Source organism: Fulmarus glacialis, unplaced genomic scaffold (assembly GCF_000690835.1).
Source record: "Fulmarus glacialis isolate BGI_N327 unplaced genomic scaffold, ASM69083v1 scaffold10202, whole genome shotgun sequence".
Lineage (NCBI taxonomy): Eukaryota > Metazoa > Chordata > Aves > Procellariiformes > Procellariidae > Fulmarus > Fulmarus glacialis.
In genome coordinates this window covers 10,901-32,995 of record NW_009199803.1, presented here as the reverse complement: position 1 = coordinate 32,995, position 22,095 = coordinate 10,901, and the positions used below count along the sequence as shown (strand labels likewise).

The 22,095-nt window shown below is 40.3% G+C and overlaps 1 protein-coding gene across 1 annotated transcript; it reads left to right on the top strand.

Moving 5' to 3' along the window:
* The first annotated feature begins 504 nt into the window (after nt 1–504).
* Nucleotides 505–21,581, top strand: ZNF318 (zinc finger protein 318). The gene is made up of 9 exons (XM_009573373.1): nt 505–644; nt 5,466–6,099; nt 7,219–8,643; nt 11,692–11,791; nt 12,568–12,854; nt 15,760–15,963; nt 16,448–16,547; nt 17,590–17,708; nt 18,153–21,581. The coding sequence occupies exons 2-9, from the start codon at nt 5,473–5,475 to the stop codon at nt 21,579–21,581; spliced, it is 6,291 nt and encodes a 2,096-aa protein (XP_009571668.1). The 5' UTR covers nt 505–644; nt 5,466–5,472.
* Nucleotides 21,582–22,095: the final 514 nt, after the last annotated feature.

The following is a 22,095-nucleotide window of genomic DNA, read 5'->3' as shown; positions in this document are numbered from 1 at the left end:
AAACTGTTGTTTACACTGGTTTATACTTTGGTTCATGTTGTTATTAAAGCTGGAAAGGACCAGAAATCCAGACACTTTTATTAAGAAATTCCTGGCACTGTTTTTTATGCAATGTTTGTTTAGCTGCTTCTCCTCTACAAAGAAGGGAGGACAGCAGCAACTCTGGGACTTCTTGAACTTCTCTCTGTTTTTCCACCTTCCAAAATGGTGCTTTGTGAAATGTATTTTTGAGTTGAAAATTTCCCCTTTAGATAATGTAAATATAGAGCGCGTTATTGGCAGCTGGGATGAGAAATTAAATGCACTCAATACCCTTGCCTTTCTTTAGTAACTAAAGACAATTGAAATATTTGGAACAATTGTTCTTCTAGTTTGATTTTTTAATTGATCCATCCACCCCAAGTCTTGTATATTAAGTAGAGCAGAGTCACTTGCCTTTCTGTAGCTGAGATTAAAATTCCCTGACTGATGGGCTTGCACTCTTTCTTCAATTTACAGAGACGTTCACCGAGTCTCCGCTCTGAGTCTTCACTGGAACAGAGTTTGCGGATTACTGTTGGTAATGACCGGTATTGCATTGGCACACCAGAGCGAAGGAGGCTGCCTGATAGACTGGGCTCACCAATTGATAACCTGAGTGACAGGTATGGTCCTCCACTGATGGGGATTCAAATGTGTGAAACAGTAAGAACATGGGAATGGCTGTACCGGGTGAGACCGAACATCTGATTAGCCTAGGGAATGACGATAAGAGGGCAAGCATGTAGTGATGCTTCCCTGGAATATTCCCCCAGCCTCCAGCAGACTGTGGTGCAGGGGATTCCTGAAAAAAAGTCACTGTCTGTGTTCGTAGTAACTCTAAACAGATAACTTCTTTGATTTTTGCCAATTGCTTCTAAAACCCATATAAACTAAATGTGTCTAGAGTATATTGTAGGAGGGAGCTGCTTCATTTGACATTTCACAGCTTCAGCCACCTTATTCTGTTTCTTATGAACCTACCTAGTCCTGACTGAAAGGAAGGTTGTTTATGGATAGTGTAAAGCTTCCTCATTTGTTGGGAGGAATAATCTACTTTCCTGATTTTTGAGAATAGTCCAGAAAAAAGCTCTAGTGTAGCTTGAAGAAAATTTATTATTTTTGACTTTAAAAACCCTGCAGAGGAGAAGTGAACCTAGTCAGACTATCTCATACCTGATAAAATAAGTGTTAGAATTCTTAGAGTCCCTTGTTTGGAATTGGAGAGAAACCTAGTTAATGAAGAGACGTCTTTTATGTTAAAAATACTGCTGTGAACAGTGAAGTATAAATATTAGTAGATACTGTTTGGAAATCTTTGCCTTCAGTAGAAGAACAGGTATAATCTGGGAAAAGAAATAAAATCAGAAGACTTTGTGGAAATAAAATAATTTTCTTTGTCTTGAATTTCAAAGTTAAAGATGGCATAGTTTGTGCCCCAGAGCAGACAATTGCAGTTTCAGGTCAGAGATAAACATCCAGCACAAAAAAAGCACTATAACTTTAATTTTTTATGCAAATATCCCCAACTGTTAAAAAAAAAAAGAGAGAAAAAGAGAGAAGTGAGCAGAATAAGTGAATTTCCTGTCTTTCTCAAGTGTAAGGTTAAGTTTCAGCAGGTGCGGAAAACCAAATGAGAGTTTAGTTTTCAGTACTGTCACTTCTATGCCTTTACCTCAGTTTTCCTGGGATCAGTGTTTGATTTGTAAATCCCCTGTGCAGTCTGCAGTCTTCTGAATGAGATGTGTGCATATGCCCAGGGAGAGTACAGTGGTTAGAAGGAGCAGGAAATGGTATGTAGGAGAACGGGCACTGCTCTGGCAAATTAAGAACGTGCGGGGGTGTGTGTGTGTGTTTGTCCCGTTGCTTCCTTTTCTCCAGTGAGGTTTTATATTTAACCTGTTTTGTGATTATGATGCATGGTTAGAAGTAATGTCAGGTACAGTGGAGTTTATTTTAACGTGAGTGAAAATGACAAAGAACTTTCACTTTATCTCTGTTACAGGACCCATAGATGTAAAAAAATGGTCAGAATAGACTCCTGAGAAGGTATAAAAGTGACAGATGAATCAGAATGAGAATAAGAGAGTGTGAGACTGTGTAGACCTCAGTTTTTAAGTGACTTCCCATATATTTGTAGTGTAGGTATGCAAGAACTCCATGTAGTTACATTTACTTTTTTTTTTTGTCCAATCTCTTTGTGCTGGCTGCACTTGTCTGAATGGTGCCCACTGTCCAGAAGCCTAAAGTGTGTGACAACCTAGTCATCCCTTAGCTTTTCCTAAAGTTTCTAGGTAGTGCTTCTGACTTCCAGACTTCTTCACTGTTTAGCCATTTTGGTTGTTCTTAAAAGATGCTTTGTATTCAGTTAAGGATGTTGTTTATCATGTATTTTTTCGTTGTGTGTTTTTTTTCCCCTCTGAGAGGCTGCCCTGGTACTAGGTCACTGGCTTTATACCTATCACTGGGCTTTAAAGTAGCCCTTATTGTGAATCATCATTGGGCTTAATACTGGGCATATCACATTCTTATTTGGCATGTGGTACGTTCCCATTCACATTAAAAAAAAAAAAAAGAAAAAAATAGGGTGTTTTCTGAAGATGTCTCTTCAAATTTTGAAGTAATTGGAGCAAATAAGTCTGAATTTAGTTATTCTCAGCTATTTTCGCTAACTACTCAGAGATTTCAAGCAATCACTTTTACAAATTATTCTCTGTAATTTGCAGGGCCTTGGGATGGTTCATTAGCCTATAAAGGAAATAAAAACCAAACGATGGAAATCAGGGATGCTTTTGGATTCTCTTGCAGTTGTGGATTTTCAGGGTGCCCCAGGAGAATTTCTCAGGGTGTGTGTCCACGTGCAGGTCCATCCTAAAACATCTGTAAGAACTTGCCCCGAGTTTCTAGGGCAGCTGGCCTTCTGCACATGTCTAAGTAAGCATACTGAATGCTGCTGGCCTGTGACTTCAAGGTCACCTAAGCAGCTTCAGTCTTCTGCTTCAACAGATTAGTATTTTTTTGTCTTCCAAAATCTCGGTCTATCAAATTGAAGAATATATCTTATCTCTCTCCCTGTCTTCCATCTCTTCCTCTGTCAGTATTTTTAAGACATGCTACTACTATCTGAGCTGGCATAAGCTATACAGAGCATCCCACCAATTCTTTCATCTGAGGTTAAGCCAAAAGATTAGACCATATCACTGCAGAGACTTGGTCTGTGTTAAGCTGTGCTCTGAAATAGCATTTTTTTGGCATAATATCAAGAGTGACTGTTGGCTTGAGTACAAGTAGCTCATCTGATTTTCTATTCAAAGACTGTCTGTTAAGGTGGAGTCCTGTTGGTTGCTGACAGCAGAATACCGTTATTTATTTCTGCTTCTATGTATGTGAATAAGTATGCCAGAAAGTAAACTTACCTTACAGTAGTTGTAGGTCTCTGAGGCATCATGTCTATGTAGTCTATGGCCTGCTCTCCTTCCCTGAAACTGCACATTCCAGTAATTCGTGGGTTCTGTGTTGGTGAAGGAATCGGAATGGTCACAGTGGTACCACCTTGTATCCTCTCTCAGGGATGCAATAGCCTGTAGTGGACATTGCTGACTGAAAACACCCAAACCAGTTAAGAGGGACATATCTCTGTTGGCCTGTATTTACAGAAAACATATTTCAAAGAATCACAGTTTCTGTAAGGCAAGTAATCCTTTTCCTCATACCTGTATTTAATCTGTGGGTATTTTAGCTGTTCAGAGTGTATTTGGAACATCTTTCTAGTTGTAAGTATAGTAGGTTTGCTGTTCCTTTCTTTTGAAGTATGATTAAATACTCCTCCTGCTTTGTCACTGCAGTCAGAGCATTTGAATTGTAGGTGACACCTGGCAAGCATGCATGCAAATTATTTGTACAAAAATCAGCTGAAGGTGTATGGTGAGATACATCTGTTACTCCACCAGGTGTGTTCATGCAGCTTGAATAGGTTTAGCAGGTTCTCTGGGGATAGACATACCTTTATGTAGGCTGTTAAGAGCAACGTTTATGTATGAAATTTAATTCTAGCTACTTTTTAGATATTCTGGTGCTTTTGGAGGTGGTGGATGTGCGTAGTTTGCTGGAAACTGAAAAGGTACCATCTAATACTGTGGGTACTGGTGTATGCCATGTTTGCCTTACAAGATGTGTTGGACTGATAAAGCATCTAATAACATGAAATGCTTTGAAATGATGCAGGTTAGAGATAAAGTGAAGTTTTGTGTTCGTTTTGTTCTTAAATATGCATGAGTGAATTATGAAAATATTCAAGAAAAAGACCTTGTCTGTTTATGTCTGTTGTTCTTGTAGTTTGGTGACTTTAAAAACTGGGGCTATAATTTATCTGCAAATTTTTTTGAAGATGTCATCTGGCATGACATGATTTGTTCCTTCTCAGATCTATGGAGGGACTTTTCTCAGTAGGAGGAGGTGATTTTTGAAGATTCAGACAGTCATACATAGTTTATCTCAAGTTGATGTCTTGATCACTGGGACAAGACATTTCTTAGGGTTTCTGTCCCATTGATATCACTTAAGGAGTATATTTGCTTCCCATTCTTGGAGGATCTTACTATATTTTTGAAATATCTGTGAGTAAAAACAGCAGTTGGTTTGGTTTGTTTCTGCCTGATCTAAAGAACAGTCCCAAAAAAGTTTTTAGGGGTAGGGAAAAAGGACTTAGTTCAAACAGTACTCCTAATTGGAGGTGTGTGTAGGAATCGGTCCAAAAGAAGATACTCCAAGAGATGTAGCTAGTTATTCTGGTGTTGTGCCAGTTGTGTAATAATGCAGGGGCTGGCACAAGGGAATGATTCTATTAAATTTACTATCCCTGGTTCATAGATACTTTATCAAAAACTGTGCTTCTTTTTGGGTGTAGCAGTTCATGTGATTAGTGACAGTCCTGTCTACAGATCTGTTGCAACAGAAAATGTTGCTAGAATTCGTGGCCCTCGTCCACAGCTGAAGATAAAAAGAGGATCTGGTTGCATTTGCCAGCGTGAAACTGAATTATGCCTTGAATAATTCATATGAAATGTGACCTTGGCATCTTGCTGGGAGAGATGAGGAAAGGGATTGTGGTCTGAAATACGATAGTAATGGTTTTTTAAAAATGTGTAGTCTTTTTCCTTCATAGAAATAAATCCATCCTATCAATTTTTCAAAGCTCTCCTTCTGCAGTATAAGTTGAATTGTTCATGACGCTGTGTTTGCAGGTGACTTCGTAGGAGGGATGTATAGTACCATTAAAATAAGTCTCCCTCTCTCCCCTGCCCTTTAAGTACATAAAATGTTGCTTCTGTTAGATGATAGAGATGTTATTCTGAAACTGATTTGGAAATTTCTTACTCCTGAGTAGCAGTAACACTTAGTTTACTCTGACTCAAGTACTAAGTTTATTCTATGCTTCTCTTACACAGGGATGATATGGCTGATGGTCCAATATTCACTAGAGGCCTCTCATGTCCTCGAGGCCTTGAGAGATACCCATCGCATGAAGATCAACCTTCAAGTCCCTTCATCATGAGACATGATGAAGACTACCGCAACCGAGATGTTTTCCTCCATCGTTCAGATTATAGTCCGCATTATGGTCGTAGAGAAGAGCTGCCTCGTGGATCTGACAGAGATGGTGACAAACTCAGGAAATCCTCCTACCCATCGAGGCCAGAAGAGAGGGGACGAGAAATAAAGCGTCCACGGTACGAAAAGGATGAGAAGATGCATGGTGTGAGTGGAGAGCATCAGGGTTTCTCATCAGGAACGCGAAACTATCGCAGACGAAGCCGCAGCCGCAGTAGAAGCCCGAGCCCGTCATACCTGAATGAAGAATTCCGAGAGCTTGACCGTGCAAGGAGGAAAAGAGAAGAAGAAGAGCGTAGTAGAAACTTGAATCATGATGTTTCAGGCAGTGGTTATGTGATCCCCGGCTTGACTAACACACTACAGACTTCTGAGCCTCGGTATACTTATAGGCCTGAGGAAATCCCATCCATGCCCAAAAAATCTATTTTGAAGAAACGAGTGGAGATGGAAGTAGAGTCTCCTATTCAGGTTTGACCTCTGTCTGTCTGTATGTTTCTACTTTCCAAAACGGTCACTTCATGACACAGAATGTTAGTTTGATTTCCAAAATAGAAAAGCCAAATCTTTACATTATCCTGTCTTTGAGAGGACAGGTATCTTTTTGCAGGCCTATACAAGTTAGGATTGCATTAGAAACTTTAAACAGCGAAGGCATTTAATCAAGAATCATATATATATAAAATCAGAGTAAAATGTCCTTGTTGAAATTCAGCCCAGGATACTGAGATCTGGGCCAGCTTTTGTAGAAAAGCTGAGTCTTTTTGTACCACAGGCAGTCAGGATGTTGATCGAAGCTCTGTGCCTGTCACAGTGCCTCTTTCTTGTTTCTTTATAGACTTAGAGAACTGTGTAATGCATCCTCAGTTCCTTTGGCTGAAAACATCTTCAAGTTTCTTTATTTTTTTCCCTTTGGAGTGTAGACTGGGATCAACCCTACTTAATTTGTATCCAAGCTATACCAATTGAGTCTCAAAATTAGAGCATGGAAGGATAAGCAGTTGCGACCACTGTGATAAATTGACTTTTCTTCTCTCATGTTTTAGTGTATCGCTTTTGATCTGCCTGTTGTACTAATCAGTTTTGGTTTGACAGTGACATGTTTATCTCAGGAGGTGCCCCAATACTGAGGATCCCATTCTATACCTATTATTGGAAATCCTATTTAATATGGCATTAATTACGCATATCTGAAGAAGTGACTAGGAATAATCCCAGTGCAGTTGGTTTTACCTGTCTTAAGGTGTTGAAATCCTATTTGTCTGTGATTAAACTCAAAGCGTAGCCAAATTTATGTTATGGCATTTCAATTTAAAAATTTCAGTTCTTACCCTTGCAAAAAATTAATGAAATATAATTGTGATTTTGTGTACTCTCTGGGATAAGTGTTCATTGCTGGACATGACATTCCAGAATCATGAGGCAACTTGTTTTGTAATCTTCTGTGTTCTCTTTCCACTGTATATTGTCTTTTCTCTTTTCTTCAGCTGTGAACTGAAGGAGAAATTATCATGTTCCTTTATTTGTTCTGTGAGGTGCATATTCCCCTCAGAAGGTGCTCTAGTAAATAGTAATTTCTCTCTCTTTCAGCCTGAGAGCTTTTCAAGCAGTGCAGCTCCCAGCAAGGATCTTCCGCTTCTTTCCAGTCATTCGTCTTTGCCCCAGAGCAACGATACGGCTCCTTTTGCCTCTGAAGTGGAGAACTTTCTCAAACGGTTTAACAAAGACTCTGTTGTGGAGTCTGCAAACAAGGAGTTGCGTGACAGTTTATATGAGTGGAACCCACTTTCTGGGGCTCCCAAAGACACTTTCACGTTTGAAGAGAAGTTTGGAAGCTTCTTAAGTCACAAGGAAAAGGTAGAACCCAAGTCAGAGCCTGCTGATCGCCATACTGACTTCCTGCTGCCTCACGAGAGGGCCAGTCAGGATGGCAGTGGTTTCTCCCGAATTCTGGGCATGATGGCTGATTCTGTCAGTGCTCAGGAGAAGAGGAGGCGTAGTTTTCCTGACATTGAGGATGAAGAGAAATTTCTTTATGGTGATGAGGATGAAGACACCAAAACTGAATCTCTCCCCGTTCAGAAGCCCCTAGTGAGTTGTGGCAATGAGGTAATAAGCCAGAAAGTGAGCCCACCTCCTTCTCCTGCTCCAGCTGTCAAGCTGGATCCTTTAGAAGAGCCTAATGCTGAGTATGCAAAGATCCATGACTTACTCAAAACCATTGGACTTGACATTGGTGTTGCTGAAATTGGAAAACTGGCTGTTCGTACCCAGGAACGCCTTCATGGCAAAAAGTTGGCATCTCGTTCTCCTGATCGTCGCTCTTCAGATCCTCGCAGACTGGATTCTTGGGACTTGCGTCGCAGCCGGAGTGACACTCGTTCTCCTGAGTCAGGCCAGCAGCGCTCAGCATCACCTCCAGTCTCTTTCCAGCAGTCTAAAGATGCATCCTCCCTTCAGAAATCAGAATATACTAAGAACAAGCCAGTGGGACAGGATATACCTCCATGTGCACCAGAACAGCCTCTTCCTTCTGTCTCTCTCATTCCCTCAGTTCCACCAGCTCCTGCTAGTTTGCCGCCTACACCTACTTCTGTTTCCCAATACCAAATTCCCAACTATTCCCAGTTCACTGCCACTCAAATGCCCCAAAACTATCCACCTCCCACAATGGCTCCTCCAGGATACGATGCATATGGGCACTATATGGCGTACGCAGCCCCTAGCTGGACTATGTACCCCCCTGCCCAGCAGCCTAATCCTACACTGCCAGAAGCTCATGGTCTTCTTACTATGGCCATGTCAGCAAACCCCACACGTCCCAACCTCCGCGTAATTGAGACAGTTTCTATGGGAAAGGATATCCCTGATTTAAAAAGAGATGGTTCTGTGCTCGTTCATGTCCCTACCACTCCTGCTCATTCCAAAGTGCCCCTTCGGCTGTCTTCACACCCTCTCAAAAATACCACAGAAAAGATGTCGGATGAAAAAAATAGGGCAGCTCAAAAGCAGAAGGTATGTTATCTATGCTAATCCATCAAAATATGTTGAACTGCTTGATTGCTGGGGTAGAAGCTTTTCCTTTTCAGGTACGTGTGGTTTTTTTTCCCAAGTAAATCCAGTTTAAAAGCAATTGGACTAAATTAGCTTTTGTTAAAGATTTCTAGGCATTTGTCTATATTACTCTATGACAATTTTAAAAAATGCATTTAAAATCCCCCAGAGTTGTACACCTATAGCTTATGGCTGTATGCCCATAGGTTATGGCTGAACAGATGAAATCAAGCACAAAGCTGAAGTTCTTGGGGCCAGTCAAAATCTTACAGAAAAAACACATGGTGGCCACAGCTTGGCTTTATTCCGCTGAGCTTTAGAAATTGAAATGGAGATATCTAGATACGTAAATACTTGAAGGGACGGTATAAAGAAGATGGAGCTGAGCTTTTTTCAGTGGTGTCCAGTGGCAGGACAAGAGGCAATGGGCACAAACTGAAACACAGGAGGCTCCATCTGAACATGGTACATGGTACAATAATACCATGGTTATACCTATATTAGACATTCTTAAATACATACTAAAGGATGTCGTCGTTCACAGTTGCATACAATTCTCCCTCTACATTTCTATTAATTATCTCTTATAAGAATCACAAAATCAGAAGAACTTAAGGGAAACTGTTCTTTACTTGGTGCATCTGACACCAGTTTAGGTTATGGGTGTTAATGTTTTCCTCTTCTATTTACCTTGGTTTGTATGATAATTAGAGAGTAGTGGGGAAGAACATATTTTAAATAGGAAACTGTAGTTATATAACTCTCAAAGGACTGGAAGATTCCTGAAAGTTGTTTGGATTTTCAAACTGGTGTCCACTCAATCTTTGTTGTTAAAATAAGGGCATAGAACCATAGAATGGTTTGGGTTGGAAGGGACCTTTAAAGATCATCTAGTTCCAACCCCCTTGCCGTAGGCGGGGACATCTTTCACTAGATGGTTGCTCAAAGCCCCATCCAACCTGACCTTGAACACTGCCAGAGATAGGGCATCCACAGTTTTTCTGGGCATCCTGTTCCAGTGTCTCACCACCCTCATCATAAAAATTTCTTCCTTATGTCCAATTTAAATCTACCCTCATTTAGTTTAAAACCGTTGCCCTTTGTCCTGTCACTGCAGGCCTTGGTAAAAAGTCTCTCTCCATCTTTCTTATAAGCCCCCTTTATATATTGAAAGGCAGCAATAAGGTCTCCCTGGAGCCTTCTCTTCTCCAGGCTGAGCAACCCCGACTCTCTCAGCCTTTCTTCATAGGAGAGGTGTCCCAGCCCTCTAATCATTTTCATGGACCCAACAGGTCCAAGTCTGTCCTTTGCTGGGGGGCCCCAGAGCTGGATGCATTACTCCAGGTGGGGTCTCACGAGAACACAGTAGAGGTAGAGAATCACCTCTCTCAACCTGCTGGGCATGGTTTTTGTCCAGCCCAGGATACAATTTGCTTTCTGTGCTGCAAGCGCACATTGCCGGCTCATATCTGATTTTTCATCTACATATGCACATCTGCATTAGAGACATTCTTCCAGTGTACCTGTGCTAATGACACATTGTGTTGGTAGATCTGCTAGTGGAAGAGCAGCACATGGCAGAGGCTGGAAGCTTTTTGCCTACTCAGTTATATCACACTCTTCAGAACAAATCAGGCCATGGAAAGATGGACCACTGAATCCAAGAGAGGCTCAAAAGAAATCACTTTAAATTTTTGGTCTGAGATAACCTCTCTGCTTTTTGTTTGAAGTGACTTAAAATGCTACATCGGCAGATAAGTGAGCTTTCACTGCTTGCAGGAATAATAATTTCTTCAGCTGACAAGGTTGAAATTTTGTTGTTAATGAAACTTGGCACTTCTGGAAGAGCTCTGTTGGATGAAGGTGTGTGGTTTTCTCCTGCCATGACATACCGTGGTAGCTCACCTATGCATCTTGGCAGAACTTCTAGGGCTTTGTCTGCACTACAGACGTCTTTGGCTTGGGCTTAGTCTACCCTTTTTTTGCTGGGATGGCTTGGAGTATAAAAACTTGCATGCTCCAGTTGATGCCCCTATGCTGGCAGAAAACCCAGAATGAGAGAATGGTGTTTTGGTGATTAAAAAAAAACAACACAAAAAACTGAAAAACTTGTGGCATTTAAGACATGGCCTAACTGTGTTGGTAGAACTCCTTCGAGGGCTTATTCTGGGCAGAATCTAGGGATCCTGCCAACATTTACATTGCCATAGTAGTAGTGATTCTCTAGGGAAGACAAGGCCTTAGGTCAGTTGTTGTTTGTTCAAGGGAGGAGTCAGTAGTAAGCTTTAAGAGCATTGTGAAGGCAAAAAAATTGGGATTTGTCTCTTGAAAAATGAAGCTGGGAAGGAAATTGAAAGAACTTTTCAGGTTTCATTTTAGCATATTGTCTGGTTTCGTTCTGTGAGAATCAATGAAAACCAGTGAAAAGCAGATTTGTGAGCTGCTCATGCCAGAGTTTACCTTATTGAGCAAGAAACAAACTTCATCCAGGTGTTTAATTTCAGACAGATATGCCTGCATAATATATTTGGTGATACAGTTACGATCAGATTGAAGCACAAGCCTAAATAATAGCTAGAATTGGCCAGAGTCAAAGCAGGAGGGAAGGTGAAGGGCTGTGAAGTCTTTTGTCACTGATAGAGCGAGCCAGCTGTAGAGATACTGCGTGAGTTTTGAAGAGCCATTTAGCATTGGTTTTGCTCACCCCTGTAGAAGATAGTCAGCTGAGCCTAAGTGCCTTGGGAAATGGTGCAACAAACAAAGCAGTTTTGGGGAATACACTGCCCAAGAAAAAAAAAGCCTTCATATAGGGTTGAAGCGTGAGCACATGATATAGTTACCTGCAGGTGCAGAGGAAGAGGTGTATTGTGTTAAAATACTCCAGAACATTTTGAGAATAGTGAGCAGTGTTCTGTGACTGGCAAACTGAGGTCTTGCTGTCATTCTTGCAAGACTAATTAACTTGTGTTGGGAAGAGAAGAAAATCCAGTCCCCTTCCAATCTGTTTAGGTGATAGAAGAGAGAGAAAAACTGAAGAATGAACGAGAAGCACGGCAGAAGAAGCTTTACTATCTCAAGACTGAATTGGATAGGCTTCGTAAACAGCAAGGTACAGTGCATCCCAGCCCCCCGCTTTTTTTTTTCCACTGAGACGTGTCACAAGTCCCAGTACCTGCGAGGAGAGTGAAGACCAAAATAATAATAGTGTGTAGTTTAAAACTGGTATTTTCATACTCCGGGCAATGCAGAACTCTTGAGAAAGCAGTGACCTAATTATTATATTAAAATTAATTATGTCAACATTTGGCTGTTACACTGAAGCAAACAGTTGCTCTTGCATCTTTTTTGGCAGCTTGATAAGTTAAATGAATTACACTTTGTGCATTTTAGTGCTTCTTTAGAAGAAGCAAGAAATTGTAACTGAAGACATGTCAGCGTGCCTTTCAATTTTTCATGAATCTTATTTGGAGAGGGAAAAGTCTTCTCTAGACAGAGCTAACTTTTTTTATTTTTAAAACTTTTGTTTGGTCCAAGTAAATACTAATTTCCCCCGTCTTTGGAAAATGATACTTTCAGGTTAGAATGTACGATTAACTTTTGCTTGTTATTCCCACACAGGAAGATAGTGGTTATTAAATTGATTCTCTCTCTTGAGGATTATGGTGCCTCTGTTAGGGGATATATTAAGTCAATCCTTATAGAGGTGGATTGTGCAGATTTAGTGATGCTGTACCTGAGAGTCAGTTCCATCTTTACAACCTCCTAGTTAAGATTTGGCTGTAATATTTTATATTAGTATTTTACTTGTTGCTGGAATAGTTGTACAGATCTTAAGACAATTTTCCTGTTGCATTTCCAACTCTTCTACTTCCTTGATTGGCTCAGGAGAGATGTTGAGGAAAAAACGTCGTGAGAAGGATGGACATAAAGACCCCTTGTTGGTTGAGGTGAACAGACTACAGGAGAATATTATGAAGGAGATTTCAGAGCTGCACAAAGAATCTGATGCAGCTGACAAGAAGCAGTCTGAGCTTGACAAAGTAGCACAAATCCTGGGGATTAACATATTTGAAAAACCCCGGAAATCATCTGTGGAAACCAAAGATTCCTCGGAAAAGAACAGCAAGTCAGAAAATGCAAAAGGTCTGGAGAAAACATCTTCCTCCAACAAGGTAAAGTCTTCTGGCTTGTGTGCTAATCATATTCCCACTAAGAGAAGAGGGCACTGTGGAGACAGCTGCTCCCAAACGTTTACTAGAGGATCATTTGATGTCGTTTGTTATCACATCTCATACGCTGGTTTAGATGGTGCATGCAGGTGAGAGTCAATGTATCAGTGTTTATAATTTCCCTCAGGGGCTTGTGCAGTTCAGTACCACTTACTGTTTTTGATCTTGGTTTTGCTGAGGTGTTGGTTGGATTGAACAGTATCATGAGTGTTTGTAGCTGTTCGGTCTCAATGCCATACCAGGACAGACTTTTTTTCTCTACAACGTTTGTGGCATGGCCTGTCAAGGAGGAATGTTTGTAGCAGCAAAGCTCTTTGCAAGTTTGGAGCATGTTGGTCTTCTCAGTGGGTGATGATATTAACAAATTGCAAGATTTACATATGATTGTCAGCTTAACGTGATTATTACGTACATGCTACATGGTCTCTCTTAAGAAACATCAGTATGCATCAGTATGGTCTCTCTGACATGGTCTATACTATTGAGTGCTGGATATACCAAAACAGGCTTATCGCATTCTAAAAGATAGTTCTTACTTTGGAAGTAGAGTATTATAGTAACATCTGAAAGGTTATGCATGTATTTGGGAGATTAATTATCTTGCTTTTCAGATGTTTATTCAAATATGTAACTGAAATAGCTGATGGGAGATGGTAGATGCTTTATGTGTAGACCTTACTGTATAGTTTTTGCAGAGAGGAAAATGTTGGTAGGGTAAGAGTTATTTCCTACAAGGTCACTCCAATCTGTGTATCCTGTAAACTTTTCCTTATGCTTCATCCTGGTCTGGTTCAGAGAACTCATTAGATGTCTTTCATTTTAAGGCTTGCTTTTGTGTTTTGTTTTTGTTGTTTCTCGAAACATCACTGAAGTCTAGTATCCACTTATTTTTACAAATCATTTGCTTCAGTCACCATATCATAAAACTAAAGTAGGCAACAATGTTTGTTAAATCCTACATTGCATTAAATTATATTGCTTTCTTATCTTGAGATATGGCATGTGTGAATATATTTTCCATTATTTTAACTTTCATTGTTTGTATTGTCCAAACCCATAATGACTTGATCCCCTTTTCATAGTTCCTTATTTTAATATGTAAAATTCTGAATTCTGGCCAGGAACATTTAGTATTTTCAGATATCTATAGGCACATAGGACACTGCCCTTAGTCTCTAAGATTCACCTTGTAATTCTGATTGTTAACTTTTTTTAATGAAAAGAAAGACGGTGCAGGCCTTTTGACACTAAGATCTGTTGACTCTGCCAACCTAAGGACAAAAATGTACGCCTTTCTGCTTATTTGCAAGCTACCATGTGGTCCCTTGTAGCTGAACCTGTGTTTGTGTGTTGGAGTTACATAGTCAGTGCAGAGGTGAAGCTGGCCTTGTTGTACTAAACAGACAGATCCGTCCCTTCTGGGCTCTAAATAGCAGCAAATTATAAAGGCATCTTTGAGCTGGGGTTAAGCACAATCTGGGGTTAAGAGTTGGCTGTCACCTACCTATGTGAGAAGCATTGCCTTTTTAAAGTTCTGATTGAGATAGTATTTTTATAGGCTATATTGGGTGTAAATAACAGTGACACTTCTCAGACATCATGAACATCCTTCCATGCACTTCCTGCAGATCATAAGTTGATCTTCTCATTGTTTAAGAGAATGTCAGCTTTGCTATGTTCTTGCAGACAGAATATATGCAAATATTCACTGGGTCACTTCCTACTCTGCTACCAAGAACTAGATTGTATTGGGTTATGGATATCTCTGGGGTGCATAGTGGCTGGGTGTCTCTTCATTGTTTGATTTACAATGTATATTGTGTGGGGTGGCGTTAACAGGAGAGAATCTATCCCTGTTTATCAAAAGAAATTTCAAGTAAGGCAGATGTTATTTAACAATTTTGAATCTGCTTAAGTAAATTTGTTCAACACCGATCGTGAATAACTTGGAAATCATGCAACCAACTCGTGTCTGCTAAGTTAACATGCTATTCTTTCCAGACTGCCATGCAGATTAGAAGTGATAACATAATTGGCTTTCAGCCATTGAAAATGTAACTCAAAACTCAAAATACATCTAGTACTATCGTAATCTAAATTAGCAGGGCTCATTCATGATCTGTTTCAGGGATTATTTGTTTTGCTACTCTGCAGTGTTAGTGTAGTATTTTGGTTAGAGTCCTGAAATGTCTGCGTATCACTGCATGGCGTCTTTCTGTACAAATCAATGTAAATGCAAATATCACATGCTTAAATCACAAGATGCTTCACCTTATATACTTAGGTAATTAACAAAACACCATCTTTCTATTATTGCTAAGCAACGAGTCTTCTGGAGAATTCAGGAACTTTCAAATAATCTGATAAAGCTGATTGAGTTAAATACTTTTAGTCAACTAATTCTTACTTCCTTTTTCATTCTGCTTTCATCCAAGCTACTTTTATAGTAACTTCTGAATGCTCCTAGGGGAAGCATTTTGGGTCTTCCGGGCACTGTTTGGCTAGTATGGTAAATTGGAACTATTCAGATCTTTTTGTGAAACCCATAAAGTGGGAAGGGTGCATGCCATAGGGAATTTGTTCATTTGGTTCCTTGATTACCTACAACCATCCAGCCATTACATCTCGGAGCCTTATTGGAAGCTCTTCACTGCGGCCACGCAGCATCTTAGTCGGCAATACCAGCTCTCTGAAACGGTGGAATTAGCCTGGGCGCTGAAAAGCAGGTGATATATTTTTTTTTTTTGTGTGTGTGTGTGTGGCTTCTGCTGGAGGCAGGTTCTGAGTTCTAGAGCGTTGTGTCTGTCCTGCCTTGTCTTAGAGAAGTGTTTCCTTTTGTTCAATTTAGGAATCAAAAACTCCTAATGAAAAACCCAGAGGTAGAAGCCCGAAGCCAGCAGAATCCTCTTCACAGTCCTCCAAACATCCTTTCCAGTTGGCCAATATTTATGAATATTATGATGCAGGGAACCACTGGTGCAAAGACTGCAATACCATCTGCGGGACCATGTTTGACTTTTTCACACACATGCATAATAAGAAACACAGACAGGTATGTTGCAGGCTTCCTTCACTAAGTGCATTTCATATTGCTATAAATACTAACACTAAAACATACATCACAGAACTACATTTTACAAGAGAACCTGAAGTAATAATGAACCCAAGAAGTTGCTTATCAAATTCTTTTTCCCTAGTGTTGGACTTGAGCAGTTTGTACAGCTACTGGTGTGTTCTGACTAGTGTAAATGGGGCCTGTGTTCAGTTCGCTCGGGAACTAGCATTTGATATTTGTGTTTCATATGTTTACCTGTCCTTTGCTATCATTTACGTTTTACCCTTTTCACAGGTTATTTTCTCATTATAAATAGCAAAATGGGAGGGGTAAAAGAGAGGAAAACATAGTTCCTGTAAATATTTGCACGTTGATTTTAATGTTCAGTGTTCTGAGAGGATGTTAAAAAGGAAAAAGACGAGTGTACTTGCCTTGCTAGTGTAATATATGAGCCTGTATACCTCTGTCACTGTGCAAATAGACCCTGGATCCTTACAACAGACCTTGGGCTTCGAAGACCCAGAGTGAGACCAAACAAGACTCCATAAAACGCATCGATAAGATAACTGTTCCTGCCAAAGGTACGTTAATTTTTTTTAACTTGAGTATCATTTCCCTTTGCCCTCCAGCAGGTTCCAGTTGCTCAGAGAAAGGAATTTCAAAACTTTACCTTGTTATAGGAGCACGTATAGATACTGTATTATTAGGTAAAAGGCAAGTGATGTAATTTCCTGGTTGTTCTTGTGGAAAAGGTCATGAAGCAAGAGCATAGGAAAACATAGCATGGTTCCTTCTCTTCTTTTTAGAGTTTAGTTTTTTATTTTGAATACCAGGTGACTTTTGCTTTCTCCAGTGTAGTACTGAAGTGATTTTTGCTAACATACTAGAATCTAGAACATGACCATAAAAGCTTGCTGTGTTTGGGCAGATCTTGTACAGTACTCCACACAGTCTTGCAACAGACTCTTCTGTTCAACATGTTTTTAGTAGAGATGTCCCTGAAAAATCACTGATGAGTATTTGGTAGAGTGTGGATACAGAAAATCTGAGAAAACCATATGGAAGGGGCTGTAAGTGATTTGGAAATTAATATAAGATTTAAAATCTGAATGTCTAAATAGGCCTGCCAGTGACCAATCTCCGTTTATTAATCTGTAACATACTTCTAGTAGTGCCCGCTAAAGGAGGATCTGCAGTGTGTTAGATAACTGCAGCTGGTTCGGTAGGCACAAGGATGCAGTCTTGCTGAACTTCAATGAAAATACTTGTGTTCTTTTTATAAACCAGGTGTTTAGTATTTAAGCAGACTATACCACAAAGATGGAAAATAGATTAAGACTGTAGGAAATGTTAACCTACTTGAATAGGGGATAGCCTTAATACGATGGAGAGCACTAAAATAATTTTTTGAATCATAGTAATCAAGCTTCTTCACTTTACATGTTTGCTCCTGGTAGTATATAGGTTCCCATACTGTAATCATAAGAAGAGCAGCATTAACTGTTCCAAAAGGAACGTTGCTGGAGGTTTTACTGTTGTTCTTTGATATGTTTATCTGACTTTGTTAAGAGCTTGGCATTTATTAAGTTTTGTTTCTCTGATCGTTTTCTTCGGCCTTTTCAGGCTCTGAGTTTCTGATTCCCATCACTGGATATTATTGCCAGCTCTGTCATGAATTTTTTGGAGATCAAATCTCAGCAGAGCAGCATGTGAAAAGTCATCCCCACAATGAGAAATATAAGGTTGGTAACTGGTGTACCAGGAGTGAGTCATTCTTTGTGTTAGCTTCTACTTGTTCTGTCTTCCTTTCCTGAAGAATGACATTTGACTCCACAGAGTATATGTTTTTGGTTATCTTCACTACAGTCTACTGAACTAAACAAGCAGGACTTCCCACTACACAGAGACTGATCTTTCATCTGCATGAGGTTGAAACAGTGTTTAAGTCCCAGTGTTGATTTTCAAACTCTCTAAAATGCCAGCTCTGCTGCAAGCCACCACTCAATTCACATTAAATTACAGAATGTGGAGTTTGTAGCATCTCAGTTTCTTGGTAGGAAGAAGTTCTCTGCTCTCTTAGTATTGAGCTGGCACTTACTGAACAAGTCAAAACTATTACAGAGCTGAATTTATTTATTTATTTTTCACAGAAACAGTGGCTAAAATTGTGCCATTTATTTCCACAGAAATACATAGATGAAAACCCACTCTATGAAGAGAGAAGAAATCTAGACCGTCAGGCTGGATTGGCTGTAGTTCTGGAAACAGAGCGCAGGCGCCAGAGCGAGCTGAAACGGAAACTAGTTGAGAAACAGAAAGAAGAGAAGGATGAGAAGAAACCAAAAATAATAAAGAAAGAGGAAGCAAAGAGCATCCCAGAGCTTGGAGAAGGGACTAGTGAAACTCAAAGCAAAATAGATTCTTCTGGGCGAAAAATGGGTATCAAGCTTAAGCTGAAGAAGGAAGAGAAGAAGGAGGAGAAAAAAGAAGAAAAGAAAGAGGAATCTAAAAAGGAATCACCAAGCCAGACTTCCTTTGGGAAATTTAGCTGGAAAAAGACTGAGAGAGAGGATAAAACCCCAGGAGGAGCTATTCCAAAGGAGGAGAGTACAGAAGGAAACAAAGAGGAGAACAAGTGTCAGTCTGGGAAACCCCATGTCAAGCCCATTGAAATCAAGCTGTCTGGGAAAACTGTTATTCCACACACTAGCCCATGGACACCAGTTGTTTCCACATCAATACCAGCAAAAATTCTACCCAATCTACCAGTCCCCACTATGATTTTCAGGAAGTCTACTACTGCAACAGTTAGCAAACCAGCACCTTTGAACACCTTTTTATCCATAAAATCCTCTGGAGCTACCACCAAACCACTGCCTGTGGTAAAAGAAACGAATGCAGATCTTCTACTGCCTCCGGATATTATCTCAAAAGCTTTTGGAGGAGAAGAAGTAATTTTAAAAGGGGCAGAGGAGGATTTGAAAGCAGCAGAGAAAAGTGAGTCTTCTCAGACTTCTGAGATACCACCCCCTCCTCCACCAGTGGTCCAGCAGGCAGCTGTCATCCCTGCAGATGAAGTAGCTCCAGGTGTGTCTGAAAGTGAACAGACAATGCTGGCAATGCCTGTGAGACCCCCTCCACCACCACCGCCTTCAACTGTTTTCAGTGAACAGGCAAAAAAGGTAGAGAAACGAAACTCTTGCTTGGCCACAGCCAATGCTAAAGATCTCTATGATATTTTCTACAGTAGTGGTGGAAAGGGTTCGGCTGACAGCAAGCTTGCAAGTTCTGCACTTCCAAATGGAGAAAACTCTAACCTAACAAAACCTGCAGACTTATCTGCAAACCCTAGAACAAATAATAGCTCATCCTCCTTAAAAGAGGATTCTCAGAATGCAGCTACTGAAGTTAGCCAAGTCCATTCAGCTGAGAGAAGCTCAGAACTGGAGAAAACTGATATTCAGGAGACCTTAATACTTCATACTGAGATGAGCCCTGACATTGAAAATGGTATTCAGAAAGACATAGGTCAAAAATTTCAGACTCCTCTTTCAACAGATGTTCAGACTAAATTGAAAGAAGATTCCTCACAGTGTAATAATCAAGTAATGGGGAGTTGGATTCTTGGTGAGAATCAGGCTGAAATGAACAAGAAACCACTTCAGCCTCAGCTATTGGAAATGTCAGTCACAGAATTGCCAGAAACAAAAACTGCTTCTGGTATCCAGATGCCTGCAGAAATTGGACTTGTGGATATAGGCGGTAGAGAGCAGGTAGGCAGTCAGGAATTCTGTGATCTGCAGAAAACAGAGGTCCAAGAGAAAGTTGGACAGGAAGATGCAAATAAAACTGCAGTTACTAACACAAATGTTCCTGGTACCTTGGAGAAAGATGCAGAGATGAAAGACTGGGAAGTAAAAGCAGTAAAGCCTGAGCTTAGCTTACACCCAAAGACTTTGTTACCTGAAACACAAAATGAAATTCAAAATCTGGGAAATTCTCATTTGGTAGAGGAAAAGTTAAGTGATAACTATATAACTCACTCAGAAACTGATAGTCCAGACTTGCTCTGTGATTCTCAAAACACTTCAAAAGAAAAAGCTTTAGTAGCAGTAATGACAGAGCAGAATTCTATTGATGCCTCCTTAAAAGATGTAAAACTGAAAAGTGTAGCTTTGGAAGTATCTCAGCCAGGAGTCCTTGGCAAAGCTTCCCGAATTTCAGAAACCCAAAATAAGATTTCAGAATTGACAAGAAGACCTGGTGAATGGGACACTTCCAGAACTAGTAATGGAGAAGAACAGGTCATCACAACCCGTTCTTGTTCTGAAGGTGGTTGGGATCTATCAAATACTCCAAATGTAGAAATAAAAACTGGTTCTAATGAAGTTAGTTCTTCAGAATTGACAGAGGTATGGCCAGACACATGTCTCGCCAACACAGAAACTAGAAGTAGCATGTTAGAAGCTCAAGAAAAAGTTCGACCTGAAACTTCAGGCCATGCGGTATTAGATAACCAAACCCAAAGGCAGGAGGTTGCATGGTTAGTCAACGCCTGCTCTGCAAACATTGTTGAACTCAGATCCAGTGTAGAATTAGTAGTTGAAGTTGAAAAAAAATCATTAGGACACACTGGATCTGATGTCACATTAGATAATGTTTTTGTCAAGAGAGATGCAAAAGGAGTAGGGACTGGAGGTTTTTCTAGGGCTTGCTCTGATCTTGTCCAAGAGTCAGTAGTTACTTTATCAGCAGATTTCCATAGAGAGCATCTTTCAGAAGAAGCTGTCCACTCCCCAGAAACAAAGCATGAGGTTGTAAGAATCTCAGCAGCCAACGACTTTCATCTGAATACCACTCACTCAGGATTGAACACTGAGCAATCTGAAAGTCTCTCTGCAAATGTTCGTGTGGATAACAAGAAAGTTTCTTTGACATCAGAAGATGTGAAACACAATGAGACTCCCTCCCAGAAAGCAGAGGTCGACTTCAAAAGCACTGATTTCGGTTTGGGAGATACTAAGGTAAAACATGAATGCTTCAGCATCCTTACAGCGGGACTTTTAAACGAGAATACGGAAGAAGTCTCAAAACTAGAAACTATTGCATCCATTAGGCTCGAGTCTAGTAAACTTAGGAAGCTGGGCATTGAAAAAACAGTGGATGAAACAGAGATTACTGATTTTGCTACATTGACTTCTGGAAGTCGGGAAGATAAATTTTGCACACGGATTTCTCAAACAGCTATGCCGCAGCTCGGATCGCAGTCCTCAAATGGTGACACTACAGAAGTGGTCATGCCAGTTCTAGAAATGCAGGGGATTTCTCCCATGTCTGAGATACTTCTGCAAGTGGAGGAGAGCAAAGGTGGTGCTGTTGAAATGCCATCACTGAGTTGTGATGGAGGCAGCACAGAAGGTCAGGCTTCTGGATGCATGGAAGCTTTCCTTCCTGGGCTCAAAGAAACACACAGAAAGGAGGGTGGCTCAGGAGGCAAGGGAGTATGCACCATCCAGAGGAAGAAGACTGAGCAAACAGAAACTGCTGACAGTAGTTTGGAAGCTACAACAAATTCAGGAATTGCTGAAAGCTTAGCAGAAAGCCCAGTGGGTTGAAGTGAACCCAGCCAGTCCCAATATTTGAGGAGCCAGAGCTGGGATTATGTACATGTTTTTTGTTTGTTTTTTTGTTCCAGTTGAGGGTTTTGGGTGTATTTTGCATCCTGTGGTAGGACTTGACTAGAGTGAAACTTACATCATCAGAAACCAGACACATACTTTATTCTGTACATAATTGTGTAAAATGTTTCTTCATGTGAATTTTTTTGCCAATTTCTTTTCTACACTCTGCTATTAAAATGGAATCTCTCGTTGATAATGCGTGCGTCTTTGTTGTTTATTTTGGGGGCTTTTATTCTTTGACCATTCTTGGATGATTTCCAGCTCACCCTGTTTGTGTCAGTAGCACCGTGAGTAGCCCAGCCACTGGGACAAGCTCAAGAACAGCAATTTAGAACTTGAGGAAATGGAGACTTGCAGAAGAGCTAAAACTGAAAATTTCTTTAAACTGTAATGCATGGTTTTGATTACTCTCATTGTTTGAAATGCAAGAATGTGATTAGAGTTGATT

Coding starts and splice junctions, on each gene's coding strand:
- ZNF318 (XM_009573373.1), top strand. CDS start 5,473: ATGGCTGATGGTCCAATATTCACTAGAGGCCTCTCATGTCCTCGAGGC. Junction 6,100..7,218: donor AAGTAGAGTCTCCTATTCAG/GTTTGACCTCTG, acceptor TCTCTCTTTCAG/CCTGAGAGCTTTTCAAGCAG. Junction 11,792..12,567: donor TAGGCTTCGTAAACAGCAAG/GTACAGTGCATC, acceptor TGATTGGCTCAG/GAGAGATGTTGAGGAAAAAA.